Here is a 19,680-nt window from a genome sequence, read left to right as displayed (position 1 = left end):
GGTCTGCTCACCTCTGAGTCCCCAGTTTGAACAGAGGACGTGCTGTAGCAACCAGATGTTTGGGCACCTTCAAGAGTCGGCTGGACAGGGCGCTGGGCCATCTTGGCTAGACCGCGCTCTTCCTAGAAAGGTTGGACTAGATGATCCCTGAGGTCCTTCCCAACCTGGGATTCGGTGATCCTGTGGTTCTGTGAGATGTCATTACCAGCTAAGGACAATCCAGTGGCCTATGTAAGAACAGCCAGTGGCCTCTTCCCATGCCTTACTGGACTTACAGACCAGCGTTATAACCCAGCTGCTGCCGTGGCACTAATGAATGCTCCTGAAGCTACTGTTTGCAGATGTCAAGGATGGAAAGCTAATTTCAATCAATCAGTCCCAAAAGCTTTTGTAATGCGCTTAGTGCTCTGGTACCTGGGAATCTGGATACGCCTTGGTGGGGATCCCTGGGTGCTCAGTTTCCAGAGTGATGAGCAAAGTGCAAGTCCCAAATTCAAGAATCCATCTGAACATTTATGTAATTTTAAGTCTTTGGTTTATTCCCTTGATAGTAGCTGGTTTATACGTCTGCTTAAAAGCTTTCCTGAACAGGGACGTTTTTCTGACTCAGTAGCTACACAGACTGAATTCCTAATCCAAGGTGCAAATACCCCTTATTCTGGTGTCACTTAGTGTGCCTTGAGCAAGGTCAGGCTGTACTTCAAAGGAAAAGTGAAACTGGGGGCTTTTTCTATGGGTGGGTGAACCTTTGGTGCGTGGGTTCCCGGCAGGGCTGAGGGCTGAGCTGGGCACCGACTGGGGCCTCTCCAGACCTTCACCAGCAGCGCTGGTGTCTGGTGCAAGGTGGAGGAGCACTTTCGCGCTGCCCAGGACTGTGGGCTTGCCTGGGGAGGCTGGCGAGGAGGCTGGCAGCACTGCCCCGTTTGCTCCTGCTGCACGATACCCAAGTGAGCCATCTCATTCCGGAGTCATGCTCTTGCCCAGGCAGCTGACAAAATGTGTTACAGCATCTTTTGGGCTGCCTGGGAAAGCTTTTACCTGCAAATCCAAAGGGCACAGGCAGGAGCAAATTACAGCTGAAAACCAGAGCCCCATTCCCAAAGCCTCCTGTGCCCAGATCCTTATAGTTTATCAGCATCGTGCAGCCCCTGTGTCTCGCTGGAGCGACTTTTCAGGGAGTAGTTGCAGTGCAGTCTCTCCCCTCCTCATGCCAGACTGCGCAGTCTGCCCCTTAAGGGACCCTCTAATCAAGAAGCCAGAAATCTTGTATTTCCTTTTTCCTCCTCTTTTCCTTTTGCACTATTAAGCATTGTGGCAGATTTATTCCACCACTCCTACAACATCCTCCTCATCTCATTATTTTAAACTCTGCGATCACCAAGGGAACCCTCTTTCCCTGCTGCTGCCTCGTTACCTGAGGCTACACAGCACGCTCCTCTGCCCTGCTCGGGCTGCCTGGCTCCCCGAGATCCCTCTGCCTTCCTTCTTTCCTGCATCCCCAGCAAGATGGGTTCCATGCCAGTGGGGTATTTACCAGCAGCCCACAGTGATAGAAAAACAGCCTCATAAAGTGAAATAACTGGTGGGTCTTCTACATCAGGCATGATGGAGAAAAACTGTCTTAGGTGAATTAGCACAGCCCAGCTTGCTATTTAAAAAATGGAAGTATTGAGGTGTTTGCTATGTCCCCAGGCTGTGCAGCAGATAATCTGTATCGTGACAGCCAGAGAAGGGTGCCCTGCGGCAGTGCTGCACACCGCAGCCCTGCTCTCGACGTCGTGCGGCTGTGGCAGCACCACCGACTGCGCCTGCGGCCCCAGACCTGGGGCGATGGAGAGGCGCGTGCCTGGCCAAGGTCACCCGGGGGCCAGACCCACGCAGTCCACGTCTTGTGAAGCCCAGTCCTTCCGGCTGCTTTCCAGGTCATGATGCTTTCCGGAATGTCCCAAGCCCAGGGAGTTACTGAACGTGCCCGTTGCTCCTTTACTACTTCACAATTCTGACTTTTCTTCTGGGCATTTGGCCCACACTGAGGGGTGCTGGCTCTTGGCTGGGGCACAGCAACAAAAAACAAAGCCTGACCAGGTCCCTGGGCTAAAACATTAAATAATACAGATACAGCAAGGTGGCCTTTTGCCGCCAATGGCCAGTGTTTGCTTTCCTATCCTTATTTACACTGCTGCAGAGGCTGAACAGGTTGGTGTGTGCAGGGGAAGTTCAGAGCAGCACTGGGGATTGCCTCTGACGCACAGGTACCCCACGGCTCTCCCGAGCAGCGTCTGCCACCGAACAGCATCTGCCTGATTATTTTCCCTCCCAGAAATAACAAAGCAGTCGCATCCATATTTGTGTATTTATGCACAACGTCTTGCTGCAGATTTAAAGCACAAAGACTGCTGCTGCTGTACGCTCGGGTAACACTCGACAAGGCGAGCACCTCGTAGTGCAAACCCGCCAACGAAGCCGTCGTGTCAGAGGAAGGTTCCCTGCGGGGCAGCGCAGCGAGGGGGGCAGCGGGAGGTGAGAGCAAAAGGGGTTAACAGAGGCAGCCACAAAGAAAAGCCGGTGCTGGAGCAAAGACAAAGCCATGAGCTGAGCCTTCCACCTGCTCTAAGAGCTCTTGCGTGTGGTAAGGACCTGCATCTATTTTAGGCTTTATTATGAGTGATAAACACCAGCACATTATCCCTGTTTTCGCTGTTAATGAACAACAGTAGCAATGCACGAAGCCCCGTCGCATCTGAATCCCCTCCATGTCAGCCCAAAGCGAGACAATCCCTGCCTGAAAAAACAAGCTTGAGTCTCTAAGGGGCGCAGACGCCCGCAGTGTTTGCTGGTGGGGTGTCAGGATCCCCCGTGCAGTCGCTGCAGGCGGCAACATCTGCAGTCACAGCAACTTTGATTCTCACGGCTTTAAGACAACCAGCCCTCCTCATTTCACATCCATCCCCTTCGGCAACATTGCCATAGCGCAGTTTTCATCCTCGCGTTCAGCCCTCAGCTCCTCCTCAGCATTTGCCTCTGCCCCCCCCCGCCCATGGAGTTCTAGTGCTTTCAACTCATTATCTGCCTTACCCAGAGATTTCCACCAGCCTGTCTTCTAAGTATGCAAAAGAAGAAAGAAGTCTAGACGGCATCACATTAAACCTCTAGCCAAAATGAGGGAAAGGAGATTGCACAGCATAACCAGTGGAGAAACGCAGTACATTGGATTACGAGGCTTAATGCTCGCTACAGACAGGCTGTGCGATGTCGGGCTTTATTTGATATTGTGTCTCCATGAGGGGCTCCAGCGTTGCAGCTATTCTGGCAGAGCCACTCCATGCAAATGCTTGGAAATCGGTGATGATAGCTAATACAAGAAAGCGGCGTTGAGGAGCTGGAAGGAGGAAGGTGGCCAGGAACACCCAGGCAGGGTGCGAGCCGGCGAGGCACAGTGCCCTCTGCTGATGCCGGGCCCGCAGGCTGAGCTGCCAGCCCCGACTCGCTGCTGGCGACGTATCGCCAGCCGCCGAGAGAAGGAAAAGCTGGATCTCATCTAGGATTGCTAATTCAGTGAAACTGCTGACCTGTACCAAAGGAGCACTTCATTTACCAGGGCAAGAGGGACCCAACTTTGCTGGAGATTGAATTGCTTTTAGTATTGTGTTGTGAAGGCTTTACAGAAATCTTGTCATAATATCAACCTCTGTTTAGTTTCCTCAACAAAAACATCCAGAGACAGAGAAATGAAGCTGGAGCCGGTGGCAGTGGATTTGCACCTGCTGGTGATTAAAACCAAAAGTGGCAACGCAGCACGAGAGCGCGAGCAGGCAGCTTTCGCTGCGGAGGCGCGCGGCCCCGGCGCCGAGGCAGAGCAGCCGCGTCCATCGGGCACACGAGCTCCGCGCAGGGCTCCTCCACCGCTCCGGTTCTGCACACTCCGCCGCCTTCCAGCCCTCGGGGATGCGGATGCGCTGGTGCGCGCGGTCGGGGGAACGTGCCTGCTCTGAGGAGGCACCCAGCACTAAGTAGGTCTGTTTATTTTGGCGGTGCTCCTGCCCTATGATGAATGAGGGCCTATTTTTTTTTTCTGGTTTGTGGTTTGATCTTAATTTCCTGTATGAAGTTCTCGAGAGGATGCCAAGATCAAATAATTAGACTATTCTGCGATAAAGAGGTAACATTGTTATTCAAATGTATTCAGAATTAATTTACCACCAAACAATTTACACTGCCACCCTTCTATCCTGCTGAAATTACCAGAATGCGTTATCTGACACACAAAGCATCTCATGACCTGAAATAACTTTATCAGCCATTAGATGCTTGAGCAATGGGTGCGTAGCCACAGAAATACGCATGCAAATGCAGGAGAAGCCGCAAAGGCAGTAGAGTGATTTAAAACCGGGAAAACCAAACCAAAACCAAACCAGCGCTTTCCTTGCAGCAGCGAACATGCAGGAAGCGGAGTCCCGAAGCAGCCCGTCAGTGTGCTCGGCCCCGGGAGGTTTGGGGGCCTGATCCTGTGAGAGACGCCATCGGTGCTGCTGCAGGCTCACACTCGCAGCACGCAGGGCTCGGTCCGAGCCCACTCCTGGCCCTTGGCTTGGCGCTTCTTGGCCAGGGGGAGCCCAGCTCTGCTTTCCGTGTGCTTATACTCCAAACTGGGGAGCAAACGGCAGGGATGTGGGCAGCCAGGCTGCCCGCGGGGAAGGTTCCCTGAATTAACGTTTGCTGAGCCTGCGGGCTGGTCTCAGGTGCTGTGAAGCTGCTTCTCAGAAGCTGTTTGCTTCAGGGAGGGGGGAACGTATCGATCTTAGTTCAATTTCTGCCTGCTCCCACCCCGCCACGTTTCGTTGCCTCACCAGCCACGGAGAGAAATTTCTCATTGCTTCACCCTCGGTGGCCCCAGGCCCCGGCGGGGGCTCGGGCTGGCTCAGCTCTGCCCGGCGTGCTCGGCCAAGGCAGCGGCTGCCCGCGGGGCTCGGCCAGCCCGGGGCAAACACGCGCTGCAATCCTTTTAGAGGAAACGGGTACAAAGGCGAGGCTCGGTCAGCGTGCGCCCACTTTTCTGGGTGAGAACCCCCCCCGCCACGGGTCAGTGTGTGCAGGCGGGGCTCCGGCCCCTCTCGCACCCCTCCAGCGCCGCAGCCCCGGCGGGAGAGCCCGGCTGGGCCATCCTGCCAGCCCTCCCCGAAGGACACCGCCGAAGCGGTCATCAGGCTCGAGCTGAACTGCAAAACCCTCGAGCTGCCTTTCTGAGGATCGCCTCTCCAGCACCCACATAGCCCATAGCCAGGCAGCTCCCAGCCCTGTGGGCACTGCCTTTTTTAGCCTGGAAAAGCCTGCTTCTGCCTTTATTTTTTAAAATAAAACTTGGTTTGCAGAGTGCGGGAAGGAGATTTCGAAATAAAATTCCAGACGAGCATAATAAGCCTCAGAAAAACCGATCACACAGAGGAGGATAATTATCCACAGAATTTGTTTTCTATGTATTTATATAAAATAATCAATGATTTTTTTCCACACAGACTCCAATCCAGCTTGATTGTCTTTTCTGTGTTACTTGCAAATCATACCAACAATCGATGCCCTGACCCCTTCTCTGCGCAAACACAGCTTAGAAAGAGACTACAAGAAATAAAACCCAATGAATTCCTCCATGTAGGGCTGTTTGTTTAAAAGCTTAGCTGGAGCCCGATCCTGTTCACGGCGACCTCAGTGATACAAGACAGGGACTTTCAAACATGCTTGAGGTACAGTTATTGCCACAAATATCAGCAGGAATATAACCTCAGCTGAAAAACCAGAACAAGAGCAGGAGCCCAGAGGTGACGGCGATTCCCATTAAAAACGCAGAAAGCAAAATGAAATCCCTGCCAGGGAGAGCGTGCTTCTCCTGCAGAGGTGGGCGAGGCGAGCGTGCAGCCGGGGCTGGGGGGGACCCAAGTGCAGGGTGGGCTGCAGACCCTGCCCGTCACCACCCGCCCGCAGACGGGGCGGCAGCCACCACTTCTGCCGCTCCCCTCGCCGCAGCAGGGGTGGCCAAGGGAAACGATGGCCGCGGGGCTGCGCGGCTTTGGCGTCACCCCCTCAGCAGCACTTGAGTACAAACAAACCCACTAATCAACAAATGCAAGCGCTAAAATTGGATTGATGGCTCCCGTGGTCTATTTTTTACACCTACTTATTAATCTCAAACCATTGGCATCCATCTGATCTGCACATATATCTCGCTAACACGTCACCCATCAGGATAATCACTCTGAGTAATTTCTGATGATGCTTCAGCAACGCACGGCAATTGAAACCGGTCTGCTACAAGACAGCGGTCCTTCCAGCTCACGTGTGACACTGTTTCCAGTCATCCCGCGCTGCTTTGTTAGGGCCGGTGCCATCAAGCTCTACAAAATGGCATCAAGCTCTCGTCTGTCACTTTGAAGGGGTGCTTACTACTGCTTTTTAATCTAAGAGAAAGGTTAGATAAATGGGCTATCTACGGTAGCTTAATCATCTTGCACTCACTGCTTTTACTATATGAGGGGCATGATATTGCAAATACTGAGCTGCTCAGTGCAGCACTTAATAACAGGTATAATCTCACTGATCTCACCCGCAGTCAGGGCTGGCAGCATCGCAGGCTGCCTCTCAGTCACCGGGGTGGAAACTCGGCATAACTCCACTCACACCGCTACGGTGACCTGTCTTTGTACCAGGAGAACCTGGAGCTGAATCGAGCACCTTGAGCGTGCAGCAGATCTAGACGATGTTTTCTGATACCGCATTTTCAAATATTTAACAGATTGCATAATAATCGAACAGCTGTTGGATAGGCTTCAGATACAAACTCCTACTTAATAAAAAAAAATAATCCAGCAAGGAGGCACAGGTTTTCTTTGTATGCGTATATGTATAGATTATATTTAGATGTGTAGATTAAATATTTATATTTTACTTGTGAGGGAAAGAGTGCTTTTGGCTTTTCCTTCCCTCTCTTAGATATCTCTCCCTGTATTTATTTTAATAGTCAACTTCACAGGAGAACACGGGAGCTTTGAAAAGTTACCTGTTTGCTCTCTGGTTTGATTTTCAGTTCTAAAACAATACTGATTTAAGTATTCTCCACTTCTTGGCATAACCTAATAATTAAAAGCATTACTTGAAAGCCAGGACAGCTTTGCACAAATTAATGCAGGGGGAAAAAGCTGCAATTTTCCAGTGGGCTGAAAAAGAGGTCAAAATTATGCCAGTTTTAGCTGAGAGTGAAGGTAAACACAGATCTCTCTGCAGCCCCGCTTAAAGCCTTTTTCTGATCTTTAAGTTTCTTATTTTACTGATCAAGAAAAAGGCTAAATGAGGAGCTGAATGTTGGGGTATTTCTCAGCAATTAAAGCAAGGCTGTTCCTGTGGAAGGCACAGTGGCACTGGCAGAGGCGGTGCACAGCAGTGCTCCTGCGGCGGGCAGCCCTGCCTGCCTCCCTGCCTGCCTCCCTGCCTCCCTCCCTGCCTCCCTCCCTGCCTGCCTCCCTGCCTGCCTCCCTCCCTGCCTGCTTCCCTCCCTCCCTGCCTGCCTCCCTCCCTGCCTCCCTGCCTTCCTCCCTGCCTGCCTGCTTCCCTGCCTGCTTCCCTGCCTGCCCACATGCCGCCTCCCTGCGTTTGCACCAGCCCAGTGCAGGTGTCCCCCCTCGCCGTGCTCCTGGGGCGCCTCCGAGCTGAGCTGGGGAGCTCCAGGCGAAGGGGAGCAGAGCTACAGCAAAGCCAGGCGATTTCGGGCTGGCAGCAGGTTGTGGTCGAGCGCTCCTCCAGCCTTTTGTGCAATTGCTTTGATCCCTGTCTAGAAAATCCATTTTCAGGACAACTGAGGCACCTGGGCTTTGACGCTAAACACCTCCACAGGGCCACAGGGATACTCCTGGGCCTGAACATCTCCCACGAGCCCCGCCAGTATTCCCAGAGGTCTCGGCACCCCCCACCCTAGAGACTTCAGCCCGTTCCCCTGCGAGCGCCTGCCTGTGCAGCAGCAGCAGCCCCTCGGCCGCCGCCACCGGAGCGTCAGCCTGGCAGCACGCCGGGGCTGGCCACCAGGAACCAGTCCCGCTGCTGCCAAGCCAAAGGCAGGCCGAGCTGCAAGCCCAGCGCCCCCAGCTGCGACAGGGCCCCCCCAGGCACACGGCTAACGGTCCCGACGGGGGTCTGCGCCCGGGGACCCCTTGGGAAGAGAAACGCCGCCGCGGCACTGTGGTGCTCGCGGTGGGGACAGGCGGGCGATAGACGGGGGCTCTGCCACGGCACAGCGGGACGCCTCCTCCCCCGCTGGCGTGGCGGGGCTGGCAAAGCCCAGCGTGCCCCGTCAGCAGCAACCGCAGCTTTCCTGGGAGTGGGTTTGTGTCGCACAAAACAATTCCAGCTGTTCCAGGCTGTGGCTCAGCATACCAAGCAGCTTGGCTCCAGTAAAAGTTCAGCAGCCGCCAGGGCCTAGGCCCCAGAGACAGGTCCATTAACCTTTACCAACCAACATTTCTGGCACTACAAACTGCACAGGACCACGTCTGCCTGGAGTGCCCTGTCCACAGCAGTCCAGGGGGGAGCAGATGTTCATCCTGCAGGAATCCAGCCCTTGTCCGTGAGATGATCTGGGCCATGCAGTCATTCGAAACCATTCTGGAGGTGACAGTGTCACTTCAGAAAGCGGCTGTCCCTCAGGACTAGCATTTTTCTCTTACTGGCTTTCACATTGCTGCTGTGCAGTTGCACTGGGATAAATAAGACCGATTTTTTCCACTTCAAAATATTCACAAATCTATTCAGTTTTCTCTAGTTTCTCTGGGTTAGAATTTGGTCCCTGAAAAGACAGGTAAGCCTGTCCTTATAATTTTTACTGGGCAGACAGCAAATCCCTGAGAGTGTGTAGCGATGGCAAAGTACATGCAATGTAACAGGAAATCAGCGCCGTTCTTTACATGACACGCTCAAAACAAGTATCTCATTTAATTAGGAAAAGAAAGATCATAGACTCTTTCCCAAGCTGTTATCTGTGCAATTACTTTATGTAACATTATTAAAAATTAATTTTCCCCAGAACTGCGTGGCTGCAGTGTAGCCAGCCCAGGGCATCCTCCGGGCAGCAGGGCTCGGTGCCCTGGGGCCCCCGGACTGCCTGTCCCCCGTGCCGGGCATCTCTGGCCCAGGATCAAAGCACCTCTGCACAGCACCCCTATTGCAGCAGGCTCAACACCCCTCCTTGCAGCGGGCACCGCAGCCCTCCTTGTAGCAGCCGCATCATCCCCCCTCTCCGGGGGCTCAGCATCTCCCCTCTCTGGGGGCAGAGCATCCCCCCTCTCCGGGGGCTCAGCATCTCCCCTCTCTGGGGGCAGAGCCTCTCCCCTCTCCGGGGACTCAGCATCTCCCCTCTCTGGGGGCCCAGCATCTTCCCTCTCCGGGGGCCCAGCATCTCCCCTCTCTGGGGGCAGAGCATCCCCCCTCTCCGGGGGCTCAGCATCTCCCCTCTCTGGGGGCAGAGCCTCTCCCCTCTCCGGGGACTCAGCATCTCCCCTCTCTGGGGGCCCAGCATCTTCCCTCTCCGGGGGCCCAGCATCTCCCCTCTCTGGGGGCAGAGCCTCTCCCCTCTCCGGGGACTCAGCATCCCCCCTCTCTGGGGGCTCAGCACCACCTCTCGCCGGGGGCTCAGCACTCCCCCTCTCCGGGGGCTCAGCACCCCCTCTCCTCTTTGCAGCCTGCCCAGCCCCCCCGCTGCCCCCTGCGCAGGGCGGCCGCCCGCAGCGGCACCGCTGCCCGCTCCGTGCCGGGACGCAGCCCCTCGCCGCGCCCGGCGGCACCGTCCCTCCCGGCGCCGGGCAGCGCATCCCCCGCCCGGCCCGGCCCGGCGCGGCGCGGCGCGGCCGCCTTACCTATCCGGATGACATGCGGCATCCCGTGCGAGCCCTGGCCCCAGAAGCCGCCGACCAGGAGCGCTGCCCAGTATTCCCAGAGCACGCCGCGGAGCGCCGGCCAGAGGTGGGGCATCGCTGGGGAGGGCGCGGGCCGGCGCGGCCCCGCGGCCCCGGGGGCAGCACCGGGGGCAGCACCGGGGGCAGCACCGGGGGCAGCACCGGGGGGAGCGGGCGGCCGCTGCCCGCGGCTCAGGCGGAGCGGCCGGTCGGCGCCGGGGCCGGACCGCTCATGGCACATCTTAGTGCGGCCGCGCCGGCCCGTCCCGCGGCAGCAGAGCCGGGCCGGGCCGAGCCGAGCCGAGCCGAGCCGGGCCGGGCCGTGCGGTGCCGCTGCCGGTCGAGCGGCACCTGCGGAGCCGGGGCTGCCGGTGCGCCCGCAGGAGCGGCTCTGTCCCCTCCTACCGCTGATGCGCGCGGCTCGCGCAAAGCCCCGGAGTGGAGCGTGCACACCCCCGCACACCCCCCCCGCACCCCCTGCACACACACCCCCCCTGCACCCCCCTGCACACACCCCCACCCCCCGCACCCCCTGCACACGCACACACCGCACACACCCCCCGCACCCCCTGCACACACACCCCCCCCGCGCGCACACACACACCCCCACCGCACCCCCCTGCACACACACACACCCCCGCACTGACACCCCCGCGCTGACCCCCCCAACCCCCTCCCGCTCCCCCGGCCGAGGACAGGGACCCCCGGGCCGGCAGCGCCGGCGGCGGGCGCGGGGCAGGGGGGGCCGGGGTCCCCCGGCGGGGACGCGGGGCGGGGGGCAGCGGGGGGACAGGGTGGGGGGTGCGGCTCCCCGGGGGTCGCGGCGCCCCTCTACCCCCGACGGCCCCCCCGTCCCGTGGATCCCGGGGTGCCCGGTGCCCTCCGAGCTCCCGGGGTCCCGCTGCCCCCGCAGCCCCCCGCTGGGCAGCACCGCCGGGGCCGGGCCCGGCCGTCCCGGGGGCGGCGGGGGGTCCCGGAGCGGCCGTAGCCCCGAGCAGGCGCCCGGCCCGGGCTCGGCAGCCGGGGTTTAATGACCTCGGTGACAGAGACAAAGGGCCGCACATGCAGCAGATAAGTAGGCTGCTTTGTCAACTTGCTGGGCTAGGCTAGGGCGAATTTATTTTTTCTCATTTAAATAATTTGATCTATTCCATCATTTCCAATCGCTCCCATTTGCCAGCTGTCTGCTAACTACATCGCCTGGAACGTCTGGAGAGCAAATCTTTAATTTTCTTACAAACATACTATTACTCTGTATCAGTTCATCCTTTTAATTCCCCTTGTCCGCCGCTTTCCCCGGCAGCGGGCTCGGCTGCCCTGCGCTGTGAGAGAAGCCGATGGCTGCCCTGCGCTCCAGCCGCCGTCCCGGCGCGGCCGCCCTTAGCCTGAACGATGAACCGGAGGAGGGGACGTAATGCAAATCGTAAAACTCCAAGAAAAGTTTCTGGGTGTTGCACCTGACAGCAGGCAGCGAGCGCGCCGAGCGCTGCGGATGCGCCGGGGGGATCCCCTGCGTGCCCATCGCCGCGGTGCCTGATCTCAGGCTGTTTCTGCAGAGCAGGAGCAGTGGGGGGTTGCCCGGGGTGTCTGATAGCTGTCATCATCACGGAATCGTAAGGAAAAGCTGGAAGAGGGATCTGCACGCGCACGGCAGGACCAGCCCCTCCTGGAGATGCTGGTGTAACTCTTCCCAAAGCCCCCCCCGGGCACCCGGTGCTGTGGTTTAACTTGTGCTTCATTTGGGGTGGTGGGAAGGTACCCCCCAGCGTGACCTGGGCTCTCAGCACCGCGCCATGGGTCATGGCGGAGGAGGCTTTTTCTTACTCCTGCCTAAGCGTCAAGCCAGGGAGGCAAAGGCATTACTCAGCGGCTTCAAAGCACCGTGCAGAGGTTCGCTTGCTGAGGTCTGTCGTTGCTGTTTGTTGGGGGCAGGCTGAGGCCCCAGCGCCCCACAGGAAATCTTCTTACCAGTGTCAAAGGCAGTTATAGAAAAGGGTGTCTCGTGTTAAGGATATTTTTACCTCTCATGACAGCAAAAAGGATAAGATTTAGCAAAAGGGCATGGAAAAATTTTTCTTTGCTTATTGCTTAAATGAAGGACGGCTGTTTCTGTGAACTTGCTATAAAATTAAATGTCACAACCTGGTGAATCTTTGCACCTGGAGATAAAAACAAGCCCCACAAACCCATCGGGAGGGAGAGGGTAGAGAGGGCTCGCTCTTCTGTGGCTGTTCTTTACCCTTTGCAGGCTCCAGAGCGTAGAGGAGAGGGTTTGATTTTCAGTAACTTGGGACAAGAGGTTCAGATTTTGTGGACTGTTTAAATTAAAATGCAGCTAGGATGACATATTCTGTTAGTTCATTAGCGTCAAGATGTTGCTTTTTTCCCTGGCACCAGACGCTACTAAGGCTCTAACCCTCGCTTCAGCCTCTGGACCCTACTGCAGTACCAGCACAAAGAGTTTCTTTCTTATTGTCTTCCTTGGTTAGTATCTGCTGGGTGCATGGAGGTCACGGAGAGCCCTCGTCACGTATGTAGGTCAGCGCAGGAAGCCCGCGCTGCTCAGAAAGGCAGGACAGGAGCAATCATTTATCAGAAGTTGGACAGCAAAGCGAACCGAACCAAGCGCGCCCGGGCACCGGCGGCCGTGCGCTCTGCAGCTGCAGCTCTCCCCGCTCGGGGCTTGCACGGCCTTCCCCTCCCGGAGCGATGTGCTCCCCTTCCTTCCCATTCCCGGGTTCCCGCGCCGTCCCCCGGCCCGGCCCTCGCGTGCGGCTTGGCGCTGCTCCTCTCTCCTGGCAGCACCCTGCTGCTCTCCACGGGGATCCCCTCGCCTCTTCCCTGTCGTGAGTCAAAAGAGGGATAATTTTGGAAGGACTCTTAGATGTCGCACCGTAGTTGCATCAGATTATTTCCCCCCCGAAGGCTATTTGGCTCTGTGTGTTACCTGTGGGCGCGCTGCCCCGGGCCCACACCTGCGAGCAATGACCTTTGGCCGTTGGGCCAGACTCCAGCAGCTGCGGCACGGCTGGCTCGTTGGCTCGTAATTATAGCAGAGACAAAATGGCTGACAAAAGGAGAGCTGACCTGCGAGGCCCGCGGGGCACCTCGTGGGAGCAGAGCCCTGACGCGGTGCTGCCGTGGGTAAGTGCCGCCGGGCCCCGGGCAGCCAGCCTGCCCTGGGGAGGGGCGAGGTTATAGCGGGGTGGGCTAGCCCTCGGCGGGACTCCGGGGCTGCGCCCTGCTGAAGGGCCACCAAAGGTGGCAGAAGGCTTTGGTGTCCTTCTGCAGCCTGTTACGGTGATGCTGAAGCCGTGAGGTGTTTGCCCGGTTCCCAACTGCTGTGAAAATAGCTTTAGTGCTGTAATTTGTCACTTCATGGTGTATTAATTAGCGTGAATTCTCTGCTGTATTTATAACTTATGAACATTGCGTACTGTTTAGAAGAAGTCATTTGGTTATTCCTGGTTTGTTATGAGGATGTTTGGATATGTTGGATTTTCATGCTGCCTTTTCCACAGCGAATATGCTGGTACTGGGAGCTCTGTTTATTACCCAGGCAGGGCTCTGGTACTCGTGGGCACTCTGTGGGTTTTTTGTACACATAAAAAGCTCAGTTCTCTCACCTACAAATGAAGCGGTGTGTTTATGGATGCTCTAAACACTAGCCATGTAAGCCTTTTTATTTTTGAGTATGGAAAGGAACTGCTTGCAAAAGTGGAAAAAAGTTGAAATTATTAATATCAAGGGAAAAATGCTGGCTGACAAAAGACCTTTTTAAATAAGACTCGTGCTTCAGAGCAGCAGCAGAAGGATGAACCTTGCAGAAAGAGACATAAGCATTTCTATAGCTATGGCATTTTTCCATGCTAATGAAGAAAAAGAGGCTCCTCTATTTTTTTAATGGTATCTAAACTGGTTCATTTGAATAAGCTACATCCACATGCGTTTTGTTTAGATTTATATGCATCAGGTGTAATATAAGCACAATCAATGTGAGTTATGGGGCCCAGGGCTCACATTACCGAGATTCATGTGCTAAAGTCATCTCCTAAAATACCGGAAAGTAAATATACTGGGTCTGGCAAATGCAGATTTCTGGGACTTGAGTGCCCTCTACTGAAAGAGTCCCAGCTAGCCCTTAACTTTAACACCCAGCAGCTTGATTGATGGGCTGCTAAATTAAATTTAAGCCCACGGTTCACAGGTTCACCCATTATGAAGAATCCCTCCTTTCTCTCCTCTCCTGTCTGGTCGGGCGCTCGTTTCTTCTCCCTTCTCTTCACACTCTGGTTTTAATTCTGACTCCTCCCGCAGCTCTGCATATGCCGCGGTAGGTTTTCTTTTTTTCAAATGGCAAGTTAAGATACAGCAAGGCTTCCTTCTGCAGTAGTCATCTGGGAGCTGTAATCGCACCGATGAGCGCCGAGGGCCGCTTCAGGCCGGCCACGGCAGCACCCGCAGGGAGAAGCCGCCTTTGCCCCGCAGAGCTCGGCTCTGATCAGCGCTTTGTTACTGTGAAAGGCATTAACCCCTTGCAGGCGGCTGGGGCGAGGTGACGGTGCCACCCACGCGCTGGGAGCTCTTGCAAAAGCAAGCAGCAAGAAACAGTGTTTGTCCCCACAAACTTCTTGTAATCTTGTGTTAGATTTTGCTTGCTGTGGAGGGGAAGAGGAAAAATTTCTGCTTCCTACTCAGCATTCCTTCTGAATCGGGAGACACGTTGTGCTGCCCCGTGCCTCGCCCGCAGCCCGAGCAGGGGTTTCTCCTGCTGCAGCGTGGCGAGGCTCCGCTCTCGGCGAGGCTCGGGGCAGCGAGGGAGGCACCAGGCGGTTCTGCCGTCCCCGCCGCGGCGCGAGGGGCTGAGGGAAGCGCCAGAAACCCCTTGCATGTTGTACTATGTGTTGCTGGACAGATTATTTGAATGTCTGGAGATTTCCCGCTTCCTAAATTGTTATCAGGTTTATTATCTCTAAGTGTTTCCGTGCAGGCTGGCCAGGGAAGCGTGTTTCGCGGCGCGGTGTGCTCTGTAAGTGCGTGGCGAGGGAGGGGGGCCGGGCATCGGAGCAGGTAGGGAAATGTGGTTTTTTCTGCAATCTGTGATACAGAGTAATACTCCTAGAAGAATTGTTGCTGCACTACACTGCATATATTTGTGTTGGAACATACTGTGGTGTAATAGCTGGTTTGAAATGTATCCAGCTCTGCTGAATATATTACCATGGAAGTCAGGCAAACACACTAGGAGAATGCGAGTTCCTGTCAAACCAGAGAGCAGAAACGCTCTGCAGAAGCTGTGGAAATGAGAAGGGAGTTGGTACCGACTGCTGCACCCTGCTCTCGTGCAGGGATGTTTGCAGGGGCCCGTGCCACTGGGGGAGCTCTGATCAGAGCCGCGTGTGGGGCCCTTCTGCCTCAACAGATCAAGGGCTGCTTTGCCCCGGTGTGTGAAGCAGTTGGCATCGCCCGCCTCTGTGCAACCCGCCCCGGCAGCGAGCGGCTGGGGTGGCCGCAGGAGCCCCACGCCGGGGCCGGGACCTGGCGGGTCCCTGCTGTCGGCGGGTCTCTGCCAGCGGAGCAGGCGGGAGGTTCCGTCCCCAGCGTCCCCTGGCCGGCAGGAGACGGGAACCGGCTCTTCCTTCACCCGCGTGGTATTTGCATCACCAATTCCTTCCACCACCCCTTTTGCAGCCAGATCCTCAGCACCTCAGGGCAGAGCCTGGGGGTGAGATGAGGGCCGCACCAGCTCTGGGAGAGCCAGCACACAGCCCTTCATAAAACGATGATGGTTAGGGAAGTTTGATGGACTTTCCTGCCTGGAGCTGGTTTAACTAAGGTTAATGGAGACTCTTTGACTGAGAAAATAACAAAGGGGGGAGTCTTGATTTTATTTTTATCAGTAATGCCACAATTTGCCTCGGAGGGTCCCCTCCTGGCTCACGGTTGTGTCGTGTGTGGCAGGAACCCAGCTGGGCCTTTCTACCCACAGCAGCACCCAGCCGCTGTCGTACGGGGGTACCTGCCCTCGGGGGGCTGGTGGCTTTTGCCCAGGAGGGATGGCAGAAACACGGGACCCGGCGGTGGGTGGTGGGAGGCTGTGGGAGGTGGTTCAGCCACCTCGGCACCGATGCTGGAGCGGCTGCATCTATGTCAGCTCTTGTATCAAGCCCCACGCAGTGGGACCCTCACTGGGCGCCTCCTCGGCAGGGACTGCTTTGATCAGCTGCTGCTTTTGAAGTCATCTTGGTTTGAACCTGGAGATGGGCTTGTACTTACTGAGAGACGAGGCTTCCCGGCATCCGCGTCGGCAGCCTCGCTGCAGCCAAGGCAGCAGGAACCTGGGCGAGCACGAAGGGCTGCCCGGCGTTTTTGGAGGTGTCGCAGTGGTGGTGAGCGGGGGCTGAGCCACCCCAGCGCCCAGAGGGTGAAAGCGTCCCTCCGGGTGTGCGGCGCGGAGCCGTGCGTGCCCCCAGCTGCTCATCAGCCTTCTACAGCAGCAGGAGAATTTGTACAATTGTAGCATGTCTTATAGGCTGAAAAGGGCAACAGGGAACAAATGAATAAGTAAGACCAGTTTAAATTATTATCTTTATCACACCACATGTTCGTCCCCTGACAGGGGAAGCTTTTTTGGCCAGTCAGCTCTGTCAAGTGCTCCCTTTTCTGCGCTGCAGTATAATCTTTTGAACTAGGCTGAGTGGAAATACATACTTGTGTCAGACAGCCTTTGCATGTATTTTTATCCTCTTTCTGCAGAGGTAGGAAATCATCTTTTTTTCCTCTTTGGAAGAAAAAAAAAAAGCCCTCTATCTTTAGGATTGGTGGGAGAAGCCATTTGCAACTGATGGGTGTAAATTATGCCTGCTTAGTCAGACAAGAAAATTAGAGACTGCAGAATTAGACTCTGCTTGCAATTATCTTTACATGGAACCAGTTTACAAAAAAATTTGGTATGCCCCTAGGCTTTCTGATAAATTCTCACGTGATTTATTTTTTGATCTGTCAGCTTGAAAGTGTGGTCCGTGGTATGAAACCTGGGAAGGGTATCTCCTTTTTTACTCCCGTACCAGTATACCAACTGGCTGAGCAGAAGGTTGGTCACCTGCCAACCTGTGAGTGCACAGGGTACTTTACTACCCACGTGTCTAATTACCAATGCAAAGATTTGGAATGAGTCGTTAATACCTTTTTTTCCTCTATGCATGCAAAGGGCAAGCAAAGAGCACGTTATTTTGAATGCCTGGTAAAATCGGACTTCAGTGGAATTATGCTGGGAATTAATTTGGCCAGCTGCAGCCAGTCTTTTTTTTCCCATCCCTTGCAAACCCAGGCCTGTTTCCAATTCACAGCAAATTTCTCGGTTGTTCCAGCACATTCAGAGAAAGTTTAAATGTCGGGTGGGGAAGCTGTGACTGGGGCTGGCTGTTCCTGTTCAGAACAGAGCAAGGCATGACTAGGCACCGCTTCTCGGTGGAAGCCCTGCTGTGCCCGGGGATGAGGAGGTTCCTGCCTCGGGAAGGGCACGGGATGTCCAGGAGAAAGCAGCTCTCCCAAAGCCGTGCGCACTGGCCGTGGGCAAGGTGCTGTGAAAGGCTGAGGTCTGTTAAATGTCGAGGAAAAAAGTAAGTGCCTGTGGGGGAAAATGTCCTGGCTCTGGGCTGCTCTGTGATCCCCGCTGTGGGAAGGGGCATACAAGAGCAGAGAGGAGGGGGTGGGAGGCAGAGGAGGTGCCACATCGTGCTCTGAGGAGACCTGGTGGGGCTGGGATTATCCTTGTATTTCCCTGGCATTGGTATGCCTGAACTCTGCGTCGTTACTTGGGCCTCCCCAAACATTGCCATACAATTCCAGCTTAAAACCCCAGGCTTTGTAACATTTACAAAACGCGCTTTTCCTACCATCGTGCCTGGATAATGAATCGGTAATTCCTGAGCCCAACGTGTCTCTGGCCGGGTCCTGCCACGGGCCGTGGCGAGCCCAGCGCCCGCACGTCGGTGACCTTGGCGGAGGCTGGGGTGGGCGGCAGCGCCCGTGTCAGCGCAGCAGCTGAGAAACCGCTCCAAAATATTCCTGCCCGGTTTTTCAAAGCTTCTGCACGTGACCAAACTGTTCCAGAGAAAACCGTGCTGCCTGACCCCAAACGCGCCTGCATGGGTACAGGGAAACCCTCTCCATCGGCTGCCAACTTGGACGGCGAGGTGCGAGGGGACCTGTCCGCACCGAGCCGCTGTAGCACCCGTTTCCAGTGGCCTTGTTTTAACCTGATGTGAGGCTCCTTTTAAAACTGGTGCTAAACCAAACCATTGTGCCAGCTAAATACTTGTTGTTTGCGGCTGTCGGTGCCCAGGCACAAGGTTAATTTTGGTGCTTTTCAGCTTGGCAATCAATGAACCGCTTCATGTTTTGCCCTGTTGGAAGGGGACTGTGCAGCATGTCGTATCTATGGATTGAAAGGGGAGCGTGGGAGGCTTCCCACATACGTCACCGTCCTACTCACAGGAAGAGAGAAATGCTGCTTTTTATTATCTTTTTAAAATCTGATGTTTATTTGGTATTTTAAGGGCGTTAAGGAAACAGAGAAAATCAATTTGTTTTCATCTTTTGCAATTAATTTCTGAAATATAACTTGTAAGATGTTCTCTGCTTCTCCCAGTTCTTCGAAGTTGCCCCAGTGACTGGCGAGGGACACGCTGGAGGGTTGGGGGCACTGGTGCCTGGCTGATGCTGCCGGGACAGCACCTTGCCTTCAGCAGCGGCCGGTGCCGCGGAGCCGCTCCAGCAACTGCTGACCTCGCCGAGAGGAGACGTGGAAAGAGGAGATGTGGAAAGCCGACGTGCCTCAGGCCGTGCTGAGTTTGCCTTTTGTTGTAAACCTTTTTCAGGGACCTCCTCTGGCCGTGCAGCAGGTGCAGGGCTCAAAACTCACCCAGGGTTTCCAGATAACTCAGTGGTGTTTGTACTGTAAGAGCTGGAGGGAGAAGAAAGGTATGGCTGGGAAGAAAAGGCACCAAGAGACCCGAACCTGGGTGCTCTTCCCCGAGTCCTTCAGCGCAAACCAAACACACGGCATGTGACCCTCTGAATTCATTCACGCTTTATCTCCAAGCCTGTCTTGCACCGGGACAGGACATAAAATTAATCTCCTTTATTTAGCAGCAACTCTCGGACGTGTCCCGTTCGGTGCAGCGGGGAGGGACCAGCCTGTGCCGGCTCTCGCGGGCGCCCGTGTGCTGCTTTGCTCTTCATGCCCGGTTCAGCCAACGGGGCTCCGAAATGCAGCTGGGGAAGGAAGTCATGGACCCGCCTGCGATTTTTTGCCTGACTCCGTGCTGGGAACACCTGGCTCCCTGCTCTGATGCCCAGCAGGGGCTGAGGAGGTGCCTCGTACAGGATTTAGTTATTTTCTTCTTCTTGTGGCTCTAAATTTGAATCTTAAACACCCTGCTTAGAGTTAATCTCTGCTATTTCTATGTATCTCTTCGCTTGGGTGATGAGACCAAAGAAGAATATTTTTAAGCAGGTCTTAGTGCAAGTAAAACAGAGCTGATGTGGCTTTATTTCAGACAGTGTATGCAAAATCTTCACTAGATTGTATCTGTGCTCTGCACGGCCTTCCACTTCATAGTGGGAACGTGACTTGCATATTGAAACCTGATGTGAAAAAACCCTAGGAAAAATAATGAGCCTCTTTTTATAGTTTATTTCCATAATTTTCTATGGGAAGTTTTTGATTTTTTCAAATGTAAAAAAA

At 55.3% G+C, this 19,680-nt stretch overlaps 1 protein-coding gene across 3 annotated transcripts in view; it reads right to left on the bottom strand.

The window, feature by feature from the left end:
• The window catches only part of GRIK3 (glutamate ionotropic receptor kainate type subunit 3), a 123,802-nt gene extending 113,450 nt beyond the window's left edge, over positions 1-10,352 (bottom strand). For 2 of the 3 annotated variants that reach the window (XM_064471527.1, XM_064471530.1), the window contains exon 1: positions 9,891-10,352. In XM_064471527.1, coding sequence (XP_064327597.1) covers positions 9,891-10,170 — 280 coding nt within the window. In that variant the 5' untranslated portion in view covers positions 10,171-10,352. The remainder of the gene's footprint in view (positions 1-9,890) is intronic. The other variant, XM_064471531.1, reaches the window with a different exon arrangement.
• Positions 10,353-19,680: the final 9,328 nt, after the last annotated feature.

The sequence above is a fragment of the Phalacrocorax carbo genome, chromosome 22 (assembly GCF_963921805.1).
Source record: "Phalacrocorax carbo chromosome 22, bPhaCar2.1, whole genome shotgun sequence".
NCBI classification, from domain to species: Eukaryota; Metazoa; Chordata; class Aves; order Suliformes; family Phalacrocoracidae; genus Phalacrocorax; species Phalacrocorax carbo.
Note: the sequence above shows the minus strand (reverse complement) of the source record. Positions and strands in the feature narration are given on the sequence as shown.